Source organism: Manihot esculenta, chromosome 3 (genome assembly GCF_001659605.2).
Source record: "Manihot esculenta cultivar AM560-2 chromosome 3, M.esculenta_v8, whole genome shotgun sequence".
NCBI lineage: Eukaryota > Viridiplantae > Streptophyta > Magnoliopsida > Malpighiales > Euphorbiaceae > Manihot > Manihot esculenta.
In genome coordinates this window covers 9,769,319-9,788,320 of record NC_035163.2, presented here as the reverse complement: position 1 = coordinate 9,788,320, position 19,002 = coordinate 9,769,319, and the positions used below count along the sequence as shown (strand labels likewise).

General features: G+C 38.0%; 1 protein-coding gene across 1 annotated transcript; it reads left to right on the top strand.

Moving 5' to 3' along the window:
• Positions 1 to 552: 552 nt before the first annotated feature.
• LOC110608401 (strigolactone esterase D14) lies at positions 553 to 3,360 on the top strand. The gene is made up of 2 exons (XM_021747618.2): positions 553 to 1,041; positions 2,682 to 3,360. Exons 1-2 carry the CDS (start codon positions 653 to 655, stop codon positions 3,115 to 3,117), a joined length of 825 nt encoding a protein of 274 aa, XP_021603310.1. The 5' UTR covers positions 553 to 652; the 3' UTR covers positions 3,118 to 3,360.
• Positions 3,361 to 19,002: the final 15,642 nt, after the last annotated feature.

The window sequence follows — 19,002 nt, the reverse complement described above, 5'->3', positions numbered from 1 at the left end:
CATTACTACTAGTTATGGTTATAGAACACAAAATATAATTAATTATCTATTTATATTTAGTAACTGTAGATAAACTTAAAAAAATAAATCATATCTAATAAATAACTAATGGCAGTTTTTTAGTGGCCAATTAAATATATTTCCCATGAATGAGTTTTTTTTTTTTTACCAATTTTCCATATTATTTACATAGTTTATAGTTTCTAAATAGAATTTAATTATTTGATTATTGAAATTTTTATATTCTGAAAACATTATACAGTATAAAAATTTATAAAAATTATATAACGTGCACGTTGAAAAGAGGTTAACTAGTATACTTACTGCTGGGCCTAGTCTAGACTACTATCCTTACAAATAAATATGAAAAGGGTACAGCCCACATGCTTTCAGGGGAAACCCTACACAATAAATGCACTTAAAAAGCATTCTTGAATAAGTAAATTTAAAATAACTTTTACATCGGCCATTCATTATCAACTGAAAATAACATTATTATTGCTTAATTAATCACTAAAAGCCTCTTCTCTTCCTATATAACAGTAGCCAAACTACATCAACCACTGCCAAAAATTAACTCATCTCTCTCTCTCTCTCTCTCTATAGCTTTTTCCAGCCCTTGCTTCTTCTTCATCTTCTTCTCCATACAAGTATGGTCATGCTTGGAATGGGTCTCTCAACATCTATGAACGCCAGAATAATCGGCTCCGGTAGTCAGGACTTGGTTCTTGCACATGGGTTTGGAGGAGAACAGTCTCTGTGGGACAAAATTATCCCAGACTTGGCTAAGCATTTCAGGATTCTGGTTTTTGACTGGATCTTCTCAGGTGCTGTTAAAGAAGATCATAAAGACCTTTTCGATCATGAGAAGTACTCTTCTTATGATGCGTTTGCAGATGATGTGATTTGTCTTATAGAAGAGATGAACTTGAGATCACCAGTGTTTGTAGGCCATTCCATGTCTGGTATGATTGGTTGCATTGCTGCCGTTAAAAGACGTGATCTTTTTAAGCGGCTAGTGCTCATTGGAGCTTCTCCTAGGTAATTCTATTTACTTTTTCTTCTTCTTAAACTTCATAGTCTTTATTTCCTCTGTCTGCTTTGTTGTTTTTTCTTCTTTTTGTTTCCAGTATAATTAGCTTGGAAGATGAGGTTTTACAATCTCGGAAGTCACTCTAACATCAGTAAATATCCATAATTCACCAAATTAGGGGGTTAAAATTAGAGGTAATATTTGAGAATTTATAAAAAATTTGACTTTAAGAAACCTTACTCTCTTCCTAAACACATGTTTAAGATTTTACATCTTATAAAATTTTCATTATCTTAAAAAACTTTCTTTCTAATAAAGAATTAAGTAATTTCGAGTATCAAATACTATACACTAAAAATTTTTTAAATATGTAGAGGCCACTAGTTTTATATATAGATCTTATAGTGTACTGTATTTTGAGTTGAGGGTAAATAAAATTTAAATAAGAATTTATGTTATTTATGTGTGAGATTAATTATAATTTTCATGCAAAAAATTTATAAATTAATTGAATATTTACGCTTCAATGCCACAAAAATTTTTTTTAAAAAATTACCGTTGGTATTTTCCGTTTTCTCGTTAATTTGTCACCTTCCTTCTGGAAGTGATTGTACATTAAACCATGCTTATTTTGTTGTTAAGTTTTGCTCCATTTTCTTTGTTTAGTTTTGATATTGGCACTCCACCACCTTCCAAAATAAACTTTTCGAATAAGTCTAACTGTATCTATCTTCACCTATTATCGTCCATATCAACTTCAATCTTCAAAAAAATAAATAAATAAAATATAAGTATTTTAATTCTAATAAGTCACGAATATTTATATATTAAAATAGAAGAAATTAATTAAAAAAATAAATTAAAGATTAAAATAGATAAATTCGAATTGTTACTCAACCTTAGCTTTGGATTCGGAGAATTTGCGGATCCGGACATCCAAGCTAAATTGGCAGTGCTTTCTTTGGTGAGGTTGCGTTGCAGACCTACAGATGAGGTGGGTGGCTGGGGAAGGTTCCGTCAAAGAAAGAAAATAGAAAAGAAAAAGAAAAAACCTAAAAAAAAAGAAAACTAACAAATTAATATATGGGAAAATTACTACTTAAAATTGAAATAAATTTAAAATTAAATTGCTTTAATTTTAAAATAAAAATGAATATTAACTATTAAATTTGATTAAATTAAAAATTAAATATAAAAAAAAATGAAACAGAAAGTCGTATGGTTTTAATTTCGATTTTTCTTCAACTTTGACGTAAAACCACTAGTTTAATCTGATTGGACCAGACGGCCATGGACACATCCATGGGTATGGATTTATTCATCGAAAAAGAGGGAAAAAAAAAAAAAAAAAAAAAAACAAATATTGTAATTATTTATTTTGTCTGGATATATTTTCAGATGTACCATCAACTCGTACAAGACAAATAAGCTTGTGGAAACGAACGAGGGTTTGATTTAGGATGTGGAGTCTTCCCCTCTTCCTTTATCTCCTTGTCTTCGTGCTTGGTTTCTGTAGACCATGAATTTCTCTACTGGTGTTTTGTGTCCATAATTAAAAATTAATAGTTTTGCAGATTTATAGATTCACAAAGTTGATAGATAACTTAGATTTTAATATTCTACATTTTGCATATTACTGCACAAATAGGTACATAAATACAGATGATTATGAAGGAGGGTTTAAGAAGTCAGAGATAGATGATTTCATCTCAAACATAGAAATGGACTTCCAGAACTGGGCAGCAGGCTTTGCTTCTCTGGTTGTGGATGCAAGAGATCCTTCCTCAGTAGACAAGTTCAGAAATTGTTTGGCAAATATGAGACCTGAAGTTGCCCTCTCAGTTGCCAAAACAGTGTTTTACAGCGATCAAAGGAAAATTCTTGACAAGGTTTTAATCCCTTGCACCATTGTCCAGACCACTAGTGACATTGTCGTGCCAAACTCTGTTGCCTACTACATGCAGAAGAATATCAAAGGAAAATCAACGGTTGAGATTATAGAGACTGATGGGCATTTCCCTCATCTAACTGCTCACCAGCAACTCCTTGATGTTCTTAAAGGAGTCCTCACCATCTCCACTTGATGTTCTTTCTCTCTTCTGTTCTGTAGGAAAATAAGGTAAAATAATAAATAAATAAATGTCCATTGAGACTTTTGTAGTGTGTGTTGATAGTTTGGTGGATGGAAATAGAATTTTGGATGTGGGATTTACCTATATATGGTTGGATTGAAGAATATTTTTCGTCAATGCTTGTAATTAATATAAATTATACTAATAGATTTTAATTATGTTCGATTATATAAAAATATATAAATTATTTTATTACTAACGAACAGAGTTTTAATTTTTTTTTAAATAGAAATCGAGAATTAAAGGGTAAAATCTAAAATCTCTCATATTTATTCACATATAAGGTTAAATCTTTGAGTGCAAATGGAGTATTAATTAAATATTGAATTTTTTAAAATTCAAAATTATTGTATTATTGAAATTTTAAAAATTTAGTGATGAGGATGAGCAACGTATATATTGAATTGGAGAGACATAATATCTATACTGTGGAACCTACTTCCGATATGATATGCAAAATTTGTAATTAATAGAAAATGACAGGTAACTGATCTGAGGCAGTTGGCCTGCTTATTCAATGTTTTGTTTTCTTCTTTATCTTATTTCTTAGCCAAAGTAAAGGCCAATACAAAAAGTCTATCATCACTTTCGGAGTCTATCATTAATTAGCACTAAAATACGGAATCAGCTGCTTATTGACTTGATATTTAACTGAAACCATCAATCTAAAAAGGCATATAAAAAATCAAATTATGTGACTTAATAATTACATTGCATATTATTTTTTTTAAATAAAAATTAGAGATTGAAAATTGGGAAGTAAGAACTTAAAACTTTTCAAATTTATTCAAATACACTTATTATCAGATTAAATCTGTAAGTGTCTGATAAAGGACTATTTAGACTCCGTCAGGAGTTTCAACCAATATCGTTTGGCTAAGACGAAATAAGAGAAAAGATAGAATGAAAGACTAAAAGTCTTATTGAAATTCCTCAAAGATTGAAAAGTGTCTTTCTAATAGTTAAGGGAGGCTATTTATAATAAAAATAAAATCCTAATATGCAAAATTATGAAAATACCCAAAATATCTAAAAAAATAATTAAACTGCAAATTGACCCCTAAACGATGGAATTTCCATGTCGAACTTTGTGACAGAGCCCTCGTCACACTTTTGAAAGTCGTGCGTCTCGAAATTCTCTTTCTGAAAAGTTATCGTGGGTCTCTATCGAATGTCGACAGCAAAAGTTAGGCCCGATCTAAATCTGCCGTAAAATTCAAGGCTAACTGCTCCATATCAGTGTCACTGCATATTATTCTTGAATGGTTCTTAATAATGATTTTAATTAATTGATATTAGAGTTTTTTTAGAATTTCAAGTTTTTTAAATTTTAATTTCAATTAAAGTCCATTGCTAAACTAAAAAATAGATTTTGAAATTATTTATAACCTGAAATGTCTAATTTTAAAAGAATTTAAAAAATTAATTTTTTTATTTTTTATTTTTGATAAAATTAATAACATAAAAATTTAATTATTTTGAATTCTTGTGAAAATTAATTTTTAATTAAAAGTAAATTTTAACAAAATTGTTAGCATTTTACAATAAATGATTTCACTCTTAACGTTATTTACATTAAAATTACTTAATTAATTAATAATTACTTTTTATAAAAATTATTTTAGTTTAACATTGACTATTAATGCTTAATACATTTATAATTAATATTAAGAAATTTTATTATATTATTTTATTAATTTTAAAAAATAATTTTTATATTTTTAATGGTAAAAATTATGTTAAATTTAGATTTTAAATGTTATAAAAATAATAATAATAATTTTTCACTAAATGTGTTAAAAATGATTGTTATTTATAAGACTGAATATTCATGTTTCGTATAAAAACAACAAGAATTATAAATAAATTAAATCAATTTATATTTATTATTAATTTATTTAATATAAAAGAATTTAATTAAAATTCTATTATATTTAAATTAATTTTTTTAAAAATGAATTCTTTTAAATTTTATTAATAAAATTTAATTCTTTATCTTTAAAAAAATGCATAATAAAATAAAAGCTTAATGAATACACACAAGTATATAGAGAAATATATCTTAAAATTGCTGAAGGGCTTATTCTTGAAATAATTAAAACTTCCTTTATATTTATTTATTTATTTTTAGTGCACAAAAGTAACATGAGCGAAATATTACAATCATATTTGCATGTATAAATATTTACAACAGGTGATTGTAGTTACCATTGTAAATTTCATTGATTAATATATAATGGTTTTATGCTGTGAGATCATTTTCCTTTGAAGAATATATATATAAATATATATGATGGAATATATATATAAATATATATGATGTTGCTGAAATAAAATTAATGATGTGGTTAGAATAGAATTGTATTATGATCGGTCCAAATTTAGACCATTTTATTATGATGTTATTAATGTTAATTTACACTTTTTCTGCCTAATTTTGTAATTTTGGTCTTATTTTATAAAAAATGGTATAAAAGGGTAATTTGAAGAAAATACTCTTAAAACTGCCTAAAATAGAATAAAGAGAACAAGCTTGTTGCCCAAGTCAAGTTGGTGAAGATAAATAAGAAAAGTACTAAATAAGGAAAGTGGTAAATAAAGAAAATACATTCAGCAGGATAATTTGAAATTCAAATTTCAAATTTTCAAGAAATATTTCCCTTATTCAAGAAGTCAAATCTCAAGAAGATGCACATTCAAAATTCAAAATTTAAAATTCAGCTTGTTTAGAAAGCCAAATCTCAAAAAGACATACTTGCTTCCCAAGTAATCTAAGATTCAAATTTTGAAATTCAAAAGAAGGCTCCACATCATCAAAGAGACCTAAGACAACACTTTCAACTATAAAAAGACACATAAATAGTCTCCCCATACTTTTTCTACTCTCTCTTGGACACACATACGGGATTGCAAGTGGTCCCATCTCTTCTTCATCTCTTTCTTTATTTTTGGTTTTGTTTCAGCCATGAGTGGCTGAAACTTTTTTTTCTAGTTGAAGATTGGTTGAAACTTTAGTTGTTTTATAGATTGGGAGATCTGAACATACATTACTTATCTTTTGTTTTTCAATATTTATGCAATTTCATGCTTAATTCCATTGTTGCTTTGTTAGTTAGATTAATAAGACCAATTGAATCTTGATTGCAAGGTAATAATTTGTTAGTTTGGATAGTTTTAAATCAGTAATTGCTTGGATTATTCAAACACAAGTAACTCTTGGTATAAAAACTAAGAAAATTGCATGATCTAGCGATATCACCATGCGTTTGGATAGCTAGAATTAGGTCTCTCTATTTCTTAATGCAATTGACAGTTGTTAGATGCCAAAGGCCCAAGGACGTTCCTTGGCAACTTGTTGATTAGTGATTAGTTAGAGGACGATCCCTAATTAATTTATGCTTAAGGAGGGATATGGTGGTGAGAAGCGTCTTCCATCTCCATAACTAATTTATTAAATCAAACAAAGAAACCTAAGTATCAATGATCAATCCCAATAACTGAAATGGATCCAATTCTTCAACTAGAGCTTTTCTCATATTTGAATTTCTTTATTTTATTATTCGCTTTATTTTATTGCTTTCATTATTAGTTTAACTGAATCAATCTCAAAATCCCCCTTTTATTTTGCTTTCAGTTTATTTACTTTCAGTTTATTTTCTTGGTCTTGATAAGGAAAATAGATAAGTATCAATTCCATGTGGATTCGATTCTTTTACCACTATCTGCAGTTGTAAAATTGTTGATAACTAAAAAGGTTATTTTTGACCGACTTTGACAACCGCACAGTTATGTTATGATTAGCCAATCTACAAAAAAGAGAAAATGAGGTGATTGGGGGCTACTGCAGCCACTCCGACGCTCAAGTTAGTGAAATGAAGAGAGGTCGAATGTAATGAATTGTATAGAACTCAAAAATAGTTGTGTGAGAATTATATACTTTTGATCATTAGTTTTCATATTGTAAGAAAATAAAGTTAATTATGATATCTCCCGAAAATCTGGTTCGTCCCGACTAATTAATAGGGGATCTCGTGATTACAGGTATAATAAGAATCCATTGGCATTGTATCCGCTAAAGGTAATTTTATGTGAAAACTCGACCTGTTTAGGAGAGGGCGAGTCTTGATGAAGAACTGGATACTATGGTGTCTGGGTCTTTCTTTTCACGGGTGCGACTGCGTATTAGCTTATTAGACTCTTGTCACGTGGCCCTGTCTTATAGTGATAGCTCATAACTTGCTTTGAGTGATTATTATATTACATCAGAGGTCCCCCGCTGGTTTTCAATTTTTCAGATTTGAAAGTGACAGTTGTCTTCACAATTTTGCACACATGATATATCTGGGTTGACTCTTTAGGCTCGCGTTTGTTTCGCCCGATCATAAATGACGATTACCTTATTTTTCGCCAAGTATATTAAGATCGATACTCGACTATAGCTGAAACAATCGTTCAGTATTTTCACTGATCGATGGCCAAATTAAATATAAATAACTTAGTCAATTTTGTTAACAGGGTTAACACCTTGTCCTCAACTTTGGCGAATATCTGCTTTGTGGCCTTGGTCATAAAATGCTTTAAATAATTCAATTAGTGGGACAACACCCGGTCATATGCTTGGTAGATTTTCACCTTTTGGCTCACCTAATGGATACCTGTCCTGTGACTTCGACATGAAATGTCTAGGAAATTTTTCATTCAGGGGGACTAACGCACAAACATGTGCCGCCTTATGGCCTTCTGCCTTATGACTCACTGGTGGATACCCGCCCTGTGGCTTTGAAACTTTTGTTTGTCAGGATTAACATCCGATTATGTGCTTGGCGGATACCCACGCTGTGACTTTGAAACTTTTATTTATCTAGACTAACACCCGATCATGTGCCTGGTGGATAGCCATCTTGTGGATCTGAAACTTTTATTTATCGGGACTAACACTCGGTCATATGCTTGGCGGATACTCGACTGTGGCTTCGACATGAAATGCCTTGAAAATTTTTCATTCAATGGGACTAACACCCAGTCATATGCTTGGAGGATTTCCACCTTGTGACTCACCTAGCGGATATGCCCTGTGGTTTCGGTATGAAATGCCTTAGAAATTTTTATTTATCGAGACTAACATTCATTCATGTACTTGGCGGATACCAACCCTATGGCTTTGAAACTTTTTGTGAAGTGGGACTAACACCCGATCTCATGGCCTAGCTAACACTTGCCTTAATACTTTAGAAACTTTTTGTGAAGCGGGACTAATACCCGGTCTCATAGCTTGGCTAACACTTGCCTTAATGCCTTTAGAAATCTTTTGTGAAGTGGAACTAACACCCGATCTCATGGCCTGACTAACACTTGCCTTAATGCCTTTAGAAACTTTTTATGAAGCAAGACTAACACCCGATCTCGTAGCCTGGCTAACACTTGCTTTAATACCTTTAGAAACTTTTTGTGAAACAGGACTAACACCTGGTCTCGTGACCTGGCTAACAATCGTCTTAATGCTTTTAAAAACTTTTATTTTTTAGGACTAATACCCGGATTATGGCCTGACATAACATACCTTGTTTAGTAGGACTAACACCCGGATTATGGCCTGATGGATTCCCACCGTGTGGTCTGGTATAAGATATCTTGTTTAGTGGGACTAACACCTAGATTATGGCCTGATGGATTCCTAATTTTTGACCCTTGATGAATGCTCTTTAATCTTTTTAGAGAAGGCAACTCCTTGTTCCTTATAGTCACTGAACAATACAATATCAAAGAATACCTTGTTAAGTGTTATTGATAAAATTTTTTCAGATTGCAAATATTTTAGGAATGGGGAATAACTCGATCATTTAATTTGGCCAGCTTATAAGACCCTGGGTGAATCACCTTTAAGATCTTGAATGGTCCTTTCCAATTTTCGTACAACTTACTAGACCCGGCATTACTACTTGTTACATTTGTTCTTTTAAGAGTTAAGTCCCCCATATTAAAAGCATGTGGCTTGACTATTTTGTTGCACATTCTGAATATTTTGTTCCTATAAACCGCCATTCTGATCGTAGCCTTCTCTCGTAAAAATTCAGCTTGATCTAAATTGAATTACATTTCTTCCAGACTTTCTGAAATCTCAGGATGTTGCGTTCTGAAATTACTTACTTGGATTTTCACGAGAATTACTGCCTCAATCTCGTACACAAGAGGGAAAGGTGTTTTTCCTGTGGCTGTTCTTGGGATTATTCTATACACCCAAAGTATATGGTGTAATTTCTCAGGCCAACTACCTTTAGTTTTGTCGAGTCTTTTCTTTAGCCCTTGCAGGATAGTCCTGTTTATAACCTCGGTCATTCCATTGGTCTATGGGTGATATAGGCCACATTGAACCTTAAATCAATCTCCCATTTCATGCATAATTCTTTTAAAATAAGAACTTGTAAACTAAATTCCACTGTCAGTAATTACTACCTTTGGGATTCCAAACCGAGTGAAAATATTCTTGCTGATGAAAGAGATCGCTTGTTAGGTGGTAATAGAATGAACTGCCTCAGTCTCGGCCTAGTTACCAAAATGGTCCACTACCATAATTGTGAATCTTCTTGACCCGGCTACCTTTGGGAACAGTCCAAGGATGTCCAGCCCCCACTAGAAGAAAGGCTATGGGCTTCCAATTGTTGCTTGCATTTCTCCAAGAGTCCTTGGAATGTTTGCATGTACCTAACATCTTCAACACCTCTAGACAAGCTCTTTTGCATTTTACATTATCATCGGCCAGTAGTATCCTTGTTTGAACATTTTCTGAGCGATTGTACGAGCTCCTTCATGGCTTACCCAATCACCTTTATGAATGTCCTTTAGGATTTTCTAGCCCTCTTCTTCCATTACGCAATGCAACCATGGCTGAGTTGAGGACCTCATGTACAACCAACCATCTATTAGTACATATTTAGAGGATTTTCTTATGAGCTGTTTAGCCGATAATTCATCAACCGGCAGGTCATCCTGTATCAAAAACTTGTACATGGGTGTCATCCATGATTCTCCTTCCTCTATAGGGAAAGATTCTTCCACTTGTATTGCTTCTATGTTGAAACATGAGATAAAGCTCCTTAAATATTCGCCCTCTTATTGGCGGATCTTGCGCAAGTTAGAGGAGAGCTTTTTAGGAGGTATATAAGTAATAAACCTGGATTTAAATAATATTAGCGAATTGTGTAAAGTTCTGAATTAAACCTGAGCTCAAATGTTGATATCATGTATGAGCTAAACCTGTGAGTGTTGATGAAAATACTAGGCACAACACGAAATCATTGACGTCTTGGACCTACAAGGTTGTCCTAAAGGTCGCCAGATGACTTCTGGGATCTGCTGTTCCATTATATTTCTCTAATCTTTGCAGCTTGAACTTAGCGAAAAAAGTCTCTACTAGGATCTCTATTGACAAGGGCAAGGCATCGTTCAGGCCAAAGTTTTCTTCCTGCTCCTTTTGATGCCTTTGAATAGCTCACACTAGTTTCCAGTTGACATCCTTTGGAGCCTCGTCTGATTACTTCTCTTCTTCAAGCTCGGTCTTCCCTTTGGACTGTGTCTGAATTGCTTCTGTCCTAGTCCTTGGAGTATCAATGGAGGCATTCTCCCTTACACTAACAGCCATAAATGAGGCCTCCTCTCAAGCCTTGTACTGTTTGAGACTGGCCTTGACTGTGCGGTTATCGAAACCGGTCAAAAATAACCTTTTTGGTTATCAACAATTTTATAACTGTAGATAGTGGCAAAATGATCAAATCCACAGCGAACCTTCAAGTACCATCTTTCTTTTTAACCAACAAAACAGGAGTACAGTATGGACTAGTACTGGGTCGAATTATGGCAGCCTCTAATAGATCAGTCATTAATTTCTCAATCTCAGTTTTTTGGTAGTGGGGGGTACCTGTAGTGCCTAATGTTGATTGGTTGAGAATTTTGATAAAGTTTGTGTTTCTCATCTTCTTTTGCATTCATTTGCCAAATACAAAATATAAGAGTTTGCAAATCTATCCATTTTCTGTGCATTGAATCGTTAGCATACCATAATCCAAATTAAAGGGCTGCCTCACCAATACCTTGCAATAGTAAGGGTTTTTGTTGCCTAGTAATAGTGATAAATGATGCTTCTGTAACGACCCCAAAATGGACTGTCACCGGCGCTAGGATTCAGGTCGGCTTAAGGCCGCCAGAACCCGTAGCAAGCCTGCTATACTCTCTGTGTACCTGTAAAACTCATACATGATCATACATTTTTCTGTGAAAATAAAAACTCTTTTCTCTGTACCAAGGCTTAACCTGTGCATGCACTATCTCTGTACTCTGTACTCTGTACTCTATACTCAGTACTCTGTACTCTGTACCCCTGACTAGAGCTTGCTCTAGGTGGGTTATCTCATACCTGTTAAGCCTGGTTTTTCACATACAGTAAAACATATATACATATCCAGATCATGTACAAAACATACATCACTAAGTCAAGCACATTTCTAACTTTATACACAACTTTTACAGCTCTTTAATATTACATGTCCACTCTAGGCTAGTACAATTCTCTTTACTCTTTTCGTACGCTGCTAGACTGTCCTTGTACACTGTATACTGAACCTGCACAACTGGGGTTAAGGGAGTGGGATGAGCTCTATAGCCCAGTGAGTAGAACAGTAAAACATCTCAGTAAAATATGATCTCATGGAATGCACCATATCACAGACAAGCCACATCAAGAGTAAACCTGTCACCACATAGTCCCAGTAACTCTGTGCCAGGGCGTAGAATCGAGCACCTGGTCTTCCTGTCATATATGTATATGTGTATATAACACCTCTGTACTTACCATTGCCAGGGCGTAGTCAAAGGCTCCTGGACTTTGCTATACCTGCCAGGGCGTAGTCAAAGGCTCCTGGACTTCGCTATACCTGCCAGGGCGTAGTCAAAGGCTCCTGGACTTCGCTATACCTGCCAGGGCGTAGTCAAAGGCTCCTGGACTTCCTGTCTGCGACTATGGGATCATTCAGCATTTACCCACATCATCAAAGAACGATGCAATGCAACATATTCGTGGATACTAATGCAATCAACCTATGGCATAATCGTGATGCATGAGATATGCTAAAACATTCCATTAGTAAAAGAGTAAGTTTAGTTCCACTCACCTCTGGCTAACTGGACTGACTCTGCAGGCTCTGAAACTCGGGAGCAGAACTCACTGCTGCTCTCTCTGGTTCCTCTGGTCTGTACCTATACAGATAGACTGAAATGAGAGACCAAACTAGCTTATGACCAACTCTATTACACTCCCCAGAATCCCCTTAAACTCACTCTCACATCCATGCAACCCATGCAAAGGAAAGATGGACAGAATACTTTCGGCGGCAGGTTCGGCGGCCGAAAGTCCTCTCCAGAGACGAAACTCAAGCACCTTCGGCGGCCGAACTTCCACTTTCGGCTGCCGAACCCTTTCGGGGGCAAGTTTCGGAGGCCACAAGGCACTCTAGAGACGAAAGTCTCTACCCTTCGGCGGCACCTTCGGCGGCCGAACTTCCCTCCAGAGCCGAACGTCAAAACTCTCGGGGGCAAGCTGTGGCAGCCAAAGCCACCATACAAGAGGTTCGGCGGCCGAATGCACCTTCGGCTGCCGAACCTGAGTTCATCCAGAACTCAGCCCCGATGGCAAACAAGCTCCTCCATCCCTTTACCCTCTCAAAACATGCATATTTCAACTCCTCTACACACATATACTCAAGTATATGTACAAAGGGGTCCAAAACTACCTAAAACCCCAACAAACACATCAAACAGAACACACAATCATGTTGTCATGCATAAACCATCAAAAACATCCCTTTTTAACCTAAGCATGCATCATCTCTACGCAAATCTCTCTAAAACTTCTATAAAACAGTAAACCAAAGTCAAGATCTTCACTTACCTCCTGTAAACAAGAAGATGAACGATCTGAACAAAGAAAATGGATCAACTCTTCTTCCAACTCACTAAACTCAAAAACTTCCCTTTTTACCTTCACAACCGTCAAAACCTTCAAACCTCTGCATGAGCTACTAAAAAGCTTGCAGATGAGTCATGGGGAACGTGGCCAAACTTCTGGCAACAATTTGGAGCTAACACCTGTCCAAAATGCTGACTAAGGAATGCACAATAGCTGGCTGAGTAACTCAGCTTCGGCTGCCGAATCGCATGCAAAACCATGCAACATTCGGGGGCCGAACCTGAACTTCGGAAGCCGAACATTGGGCATTTTCGGCGGCCGAACGTGGCAAAAGTCCCCATAGACGTTTCTCTTCAAACCTCAAATCAGTTTAACTTAAAAACCTGAAAACATATCAAAATACTGAAGAAAAACATAAATCCTACCCTTCTATAAAATTCCAACACCCCGGATTCCACCGAACGACAGGAATTCCGGTGTCGGCTTCTAGCCGGGTATTACATTCTCCCCCCCTTAAGAACATTCGTCCTCGGATGTTCCTAAAACAAACCATAAACATACAAAAAGGAGGAAACTAACCTCAAAACAGATATGGATACTGCTGGAGCATAGACTCCCGCGTCTCCCAGGTGCACTCTTCTACATTATGGTGGTTCCATAAAACTTTCACCATCGGAATCTCCTTGTTTCTTAGCTGTCTAATCTGCGTGTCCAGAATCCGCACTGGCTGCTCTATATAGGTGAGATCTGTAAGAATCTCCACCTCAGGCTCACTCAGAACCTGATTCGGATCTGACACAAACTGCCGTAGCATAGAAACATGAAATACCGGGTGAATTCTCTTCATAGAAGCAGGTAAATCCAGCTTATACGACACATTTCCGATCCTCTGTAAAATCTCAAAGGGTCCAATGTATCGTGGAGCTAACTTACCCTTCTTTCCAAAACGAACCACTCCTTTCAGTGGAGACACTTTAAGCAATACCCAATTACCTTCCGGGAATTCTAACTGCTTTCTGCGAACGTCTGCATAACTTTTCTGTCTGCTCTGCGCTGTTCTGATTCTATCTCTGATCAAGGGCACCACTCGACTCGTAATCTCTACTAACTCTGGCCCTGCAAGAGCTTTCTCTCCTATCTCTTCCCAGCAAACAGGGGATCTGCACTTCCTCCCGTACAAAGCTTCATAAGGAGCCATCCCGATGCTAGCATGATGGTTGTTATTGTAGGCAAACTCTACCAAAGGCAGATGCTGCCTCCAAGAACCGCCAAAGTCTAACACACACAGTCGAAGCATATCTTCTATGGTCTGGATGGTCCTCTCTGACTGTCCATCAGTCTGTGGGTGGAAAGCAGTGCTAAAATCTAATCTCGTGCCCATCGCACTCTGCAGACTTCGCTAAAATCTAGAGGTAAACTGAGGTCCTCTGTCTAAAACTATCGATACTGGAACTCCATGTAATCTCACGATCTCATCCAGATAGACCTGTGCCAACTTATCCACAGAATAGTTACTCCGTACTGGAAGAAAATGAGCAGATTTCGTGAGTCTGTCCACAATCACCCATATCGAGTCTATCCTGTTGGACACTGCTGGTAAACCCACTACAAAATCCATTGCTATGTTCTCCCATTTCCACTCTGGAATCGGTAATGGGTTAAGCATTCCGGCTGGTTTCTGATGCTCTAGTTTCACCCTCTGGCAAACCTCACAGGCTGTCACAAACTGCGCCACTTCTTTCTTCATGGCTGGCCACCAATAGACCCTTTTCAGATCCTGATACATCTTGGTGGCTCCTGGGTGAACACTATACCTCGCATTATGAGCTTCCCTCATAATGTCTTCCTTCACACTGCTTCTATCTGGCACACAAAGTCGACTCCCATAACGGAGGATCCCTTTGCTGTCAAATTTGAACTCTGAACTATTGCCTGACTGAACAGTCCTGGCAATTTTCATCAACTTAGGGTCCTCATGCTGTCTCTGAGCTATCTGCTCCAGAAACACAGGTGTCACTCTCATCTGTGCTATCAACGCACCTGTACCAGACAACTCTAACTGTAACCCCTCTTCGAAGAGCTTGTAAAGCTCCATTACGACTGGTCTCCGCTCTGCTGCTATATGGGATAAACTGCCTAGTGACTTCCGGCTGAGGGCGTCTGCCACAACATTCGCCTTACCCGGATGATACTGGATCTTACAATCATAATCACTAAGCAATTCGACCCATCTTCTCTGCCTCAAATTCAGCTCTCTCTGACTCAAGATGTACTGTAAACTCTTGTGATCGGTGAAGATCTCGCATTTAACCCCGTAGAGGTAATGCCGCCACATCTTAAGTGCAAAGATAACTACTGCCATCTCTAGGTCATGGGTGGGGTAATTCAACTCGTGCTTCTTCAACTGTCTAGACGCATAAGCTATCACCCTATCACTCTGCATCAAAACACAACCCAATCCCACTCGAAATGCATCACAGAACACTGTGAAATCCTCATTACTGACAGGCAGAGCTAACAATGGTGCTGTTGTCAATCTTCTCTTGAGCTCATCAAAGCTCGCTTCACACTGGTCTGACCAGACAAACTTCTGGTTTTTCTGAGTCAGTTTGGTCATAGGAGCTGCTATCTTTGAGAAGTTCTGAACAAACCTCCTGTAGTAACCTGCCAGTCCCAGAAAGCTTTTAATCTCAGTCACTGTCGTGGGTCTGGGCCAGTTAGCTACAGCCTCTATCTTCTTGGGGTCTACCTCAATACCCTCTGATGATACCACATGTCCCAAGAAGGAAATGCTCCTCAACCAAAACTCACACTTCGAGAACTTGGCATATAAACCATGCTTTCTCAGTGTCTGCAGAACTATCCTCAGATGCTGGGCATGCTCCTCTGCATCTCTGGAATACACTAAAATATCATCGATGAAAACAATGACAAAGTGATCCAGAAACTCACTGAAAACTCTGTTCATGAGATCCATGAATGCTGCAGGGGCGTTAGTCAACCCGAACGGCATCACTAAGAACTCATAATGCCCATATCTGGTCCTGAAAGCTGTCTTAGGCACATCTGTCTCTCTGACTCTCAACTGATGATACCCGGATCTCAGATCTATTTTCGAGAAACAACCTGCTCCAGCTAGCTGGTCAAATAGATCATCAATCCTAGGTAGAGGATACCTATTCTTGGTAGTGACCTTGTTCAACTGTCTGTAGTCGATACAAAGTCTGAGGGATCCATCCTTCTTTCTGACAAAAAGCACTGGAGCACCCCAAGGTGAGGTACTGGGGCGGATGAAACCCTTATCTACCAAATCCTGCAACTGTGCTTTTAACTCCTTTAACTCTGCTGGCGCCATCCTGTAGGGAGGAATAGAGATAGGTCTGGTACCTGGCAGCAATTCAATTTCAAACCCTATCTCCCTATCAGGTGGTAGTCCTGGTAAATCGTCTGGGAACACATCGAGAAACTCTCGGACTACTGGTACTGCGGCTGGTTCCCTCACCTAACTGTCTAGCTCTCTCACATGAGCTAAAAACCCCTGACAACCACTCCTAAGCAAACGACGAGCCTGAAGGGCTGAAATCATACCTCTGGGTGTACCTCTCCTGTCTCCTCGGAAGACACACTCTGACCCATCCTGGTCTCTGAGACTCACTACCTTCTCTCTACAGTCCAACGTAGCACTATATGCAGATAGCCAATCCATCCCTAGAATGACATCAAAATCTGTCAAGTCTAGAACCACAAGGTCAGCTGGAAGGCATCTACCCTCTATGAACACTGGACTGAAACGACAGACTGACACTGCCACTGATGGGTCACATCTAGGTCCACTGACCCAGAGAGGATACTCTAACTCAGAACTGATCAAACCCAATCTCTCTATGGCTCTCGACGCAATAAAGGAATGAGAAGCACCGGGGTCCATCAAAGCATACACATCTGAACACCCAATGATGAGATTACCTGACACCACTGTGTTCGACGTGTTAGCCTCCTCCTGTGTCACTGTGAAAATCCGTGCTGGGGCTACCGAATTTCCACCTCGGGAACCTGCTGCTGAAGTAGAGGCTGCCCCTCTCCCTCTACCTCTGCCACTACTCTGCGGCATGACTGGAGCTACTGGCCGAACAACTGGCTGTACCACACTACCTGAACTCATCTGCTGGGATGGTGCAAAAATCATCTGAGGACAATCCCGAGCAATATGCCCTTCCTGTCCACATTTAAAACAAGCTGTAGATCCCAACCGACAAACTCCGCCATGTGGTTTTCCGCATCTTCTGCATACTGGAGCTGTGCCAGTGCTTAAGCCACTACCTATTCCCAGACCTGACTTGACTTTACTCCAGAACTTACTCTTTGTTCCTCTTGCTCTATCCCATCTCTTACTGCCTGAACTGGGGGCTTTAGAACCCGAAGCCTGTGCCTTTGACTGTTTCTGAATATTGGCACTAGCTTCCATTTTCCTGGCTGCGTCCACTATCGTGTGGAAACTCTCCTTTTCTGCTGGAAGAATCAAGGAAGAATACCTGGGATGCAGTCTCATCGTATATCTCCTTGCCTTCTTCTGATCAGTATCATAGGCTTGACCCACATACTGAAGCAAATCCAGGAACTTATCTGTGAATTCATCAACACTCATTTCATCTGTCTGTCTCAACTGTTCGAACTCTATTACTTTCCTCTCCCGAGAACTGTCAGGAAAAGCCCACCCTGCAAACTCATTGGCAAACTCTCCCCAGGACATGCTGTTCATTATAGGCTCCACATAATTCTTAAACCATTCTCTGGCTTTCTTGCATTTAAGTGTAAATCCTGCCATCTCAATGGCTCTCCTATCATCTGCTCTCAATTCACTGGTTATCATCCTAACTGCTTTGAGGAAATCAAAAGGATCATCTCCCGTGTTGTATTTAGGCGCATCCAATTTCAAGTACTCCGTCATTTGTACCTTACCTCCAGATGAGCTAGGTTGATGTCTGCCAACAACAGGGGCTACTAGTTCTGGTGGTGGTACTGGGTCATTTGGCTCTGGGTGTGCTGCACTTGGATGGGTAGGGGAAGATGGATACATGGGATATGGTGGATAATAAGACGGATAAGGCATATATGGCATGTAAGGAGGATAGGGGACAAAACTAGAGTACTCCGACATACCTCCCATCGGATACTCTGGATAGCCAAAACCTGAGGTCTGAGCGCCTCCCTGCGACTCTCCCATACCTTCCTCAAAGCTGCCTATACCCATGCTGTCATCTCTCGACTGGTCAATCTCCATAGCCTCCCTCCTTTCCTCTGATCTTTCTCCCCTAGCTGTACCTCTTCTGCTCTCGTCTACAGACCTTCTAGGGTCTATTGACGTACCTTCCCTGCTAAACCTCTGAGACTTTGCCCTTGGCAATGCAGGAGGACGAGCAGTTGGTCTCTCACTCTCTGGTGGGACTCCAGTCAATCGATCTGATCGACGAGTTCCTCTCATCTTTACTTTCTGAAAAACACATAACATAGCACTTTAGCACATAAACATCACATATCAGTAAGACACATGCATAACTCATAGCAGGAAACAGATAGGACTCAACACCCTATCCTAGTGGATATGATTTCCTATTGTGCTTGACCACTTCTAACCTCTATGAGCCCGACACTGTCTCTATAGGTCCGATCATGTGAACCGAGGGCTCTGATACCAATCTGTAACGACCCCAAAATGGACCGTCACCGGCGCTAGGATTCAGGTCGGCTTAAGGCCGCCAGAACCCGTAGCAAGCCTGCTATACTCTCTGTGTACCTGTAAAACTCATACATGATCATACATTTTTCTGTGAAAATAAAAACTCTTTTCTCTGTACCAAGGCTTAACCTGTGCATGTACT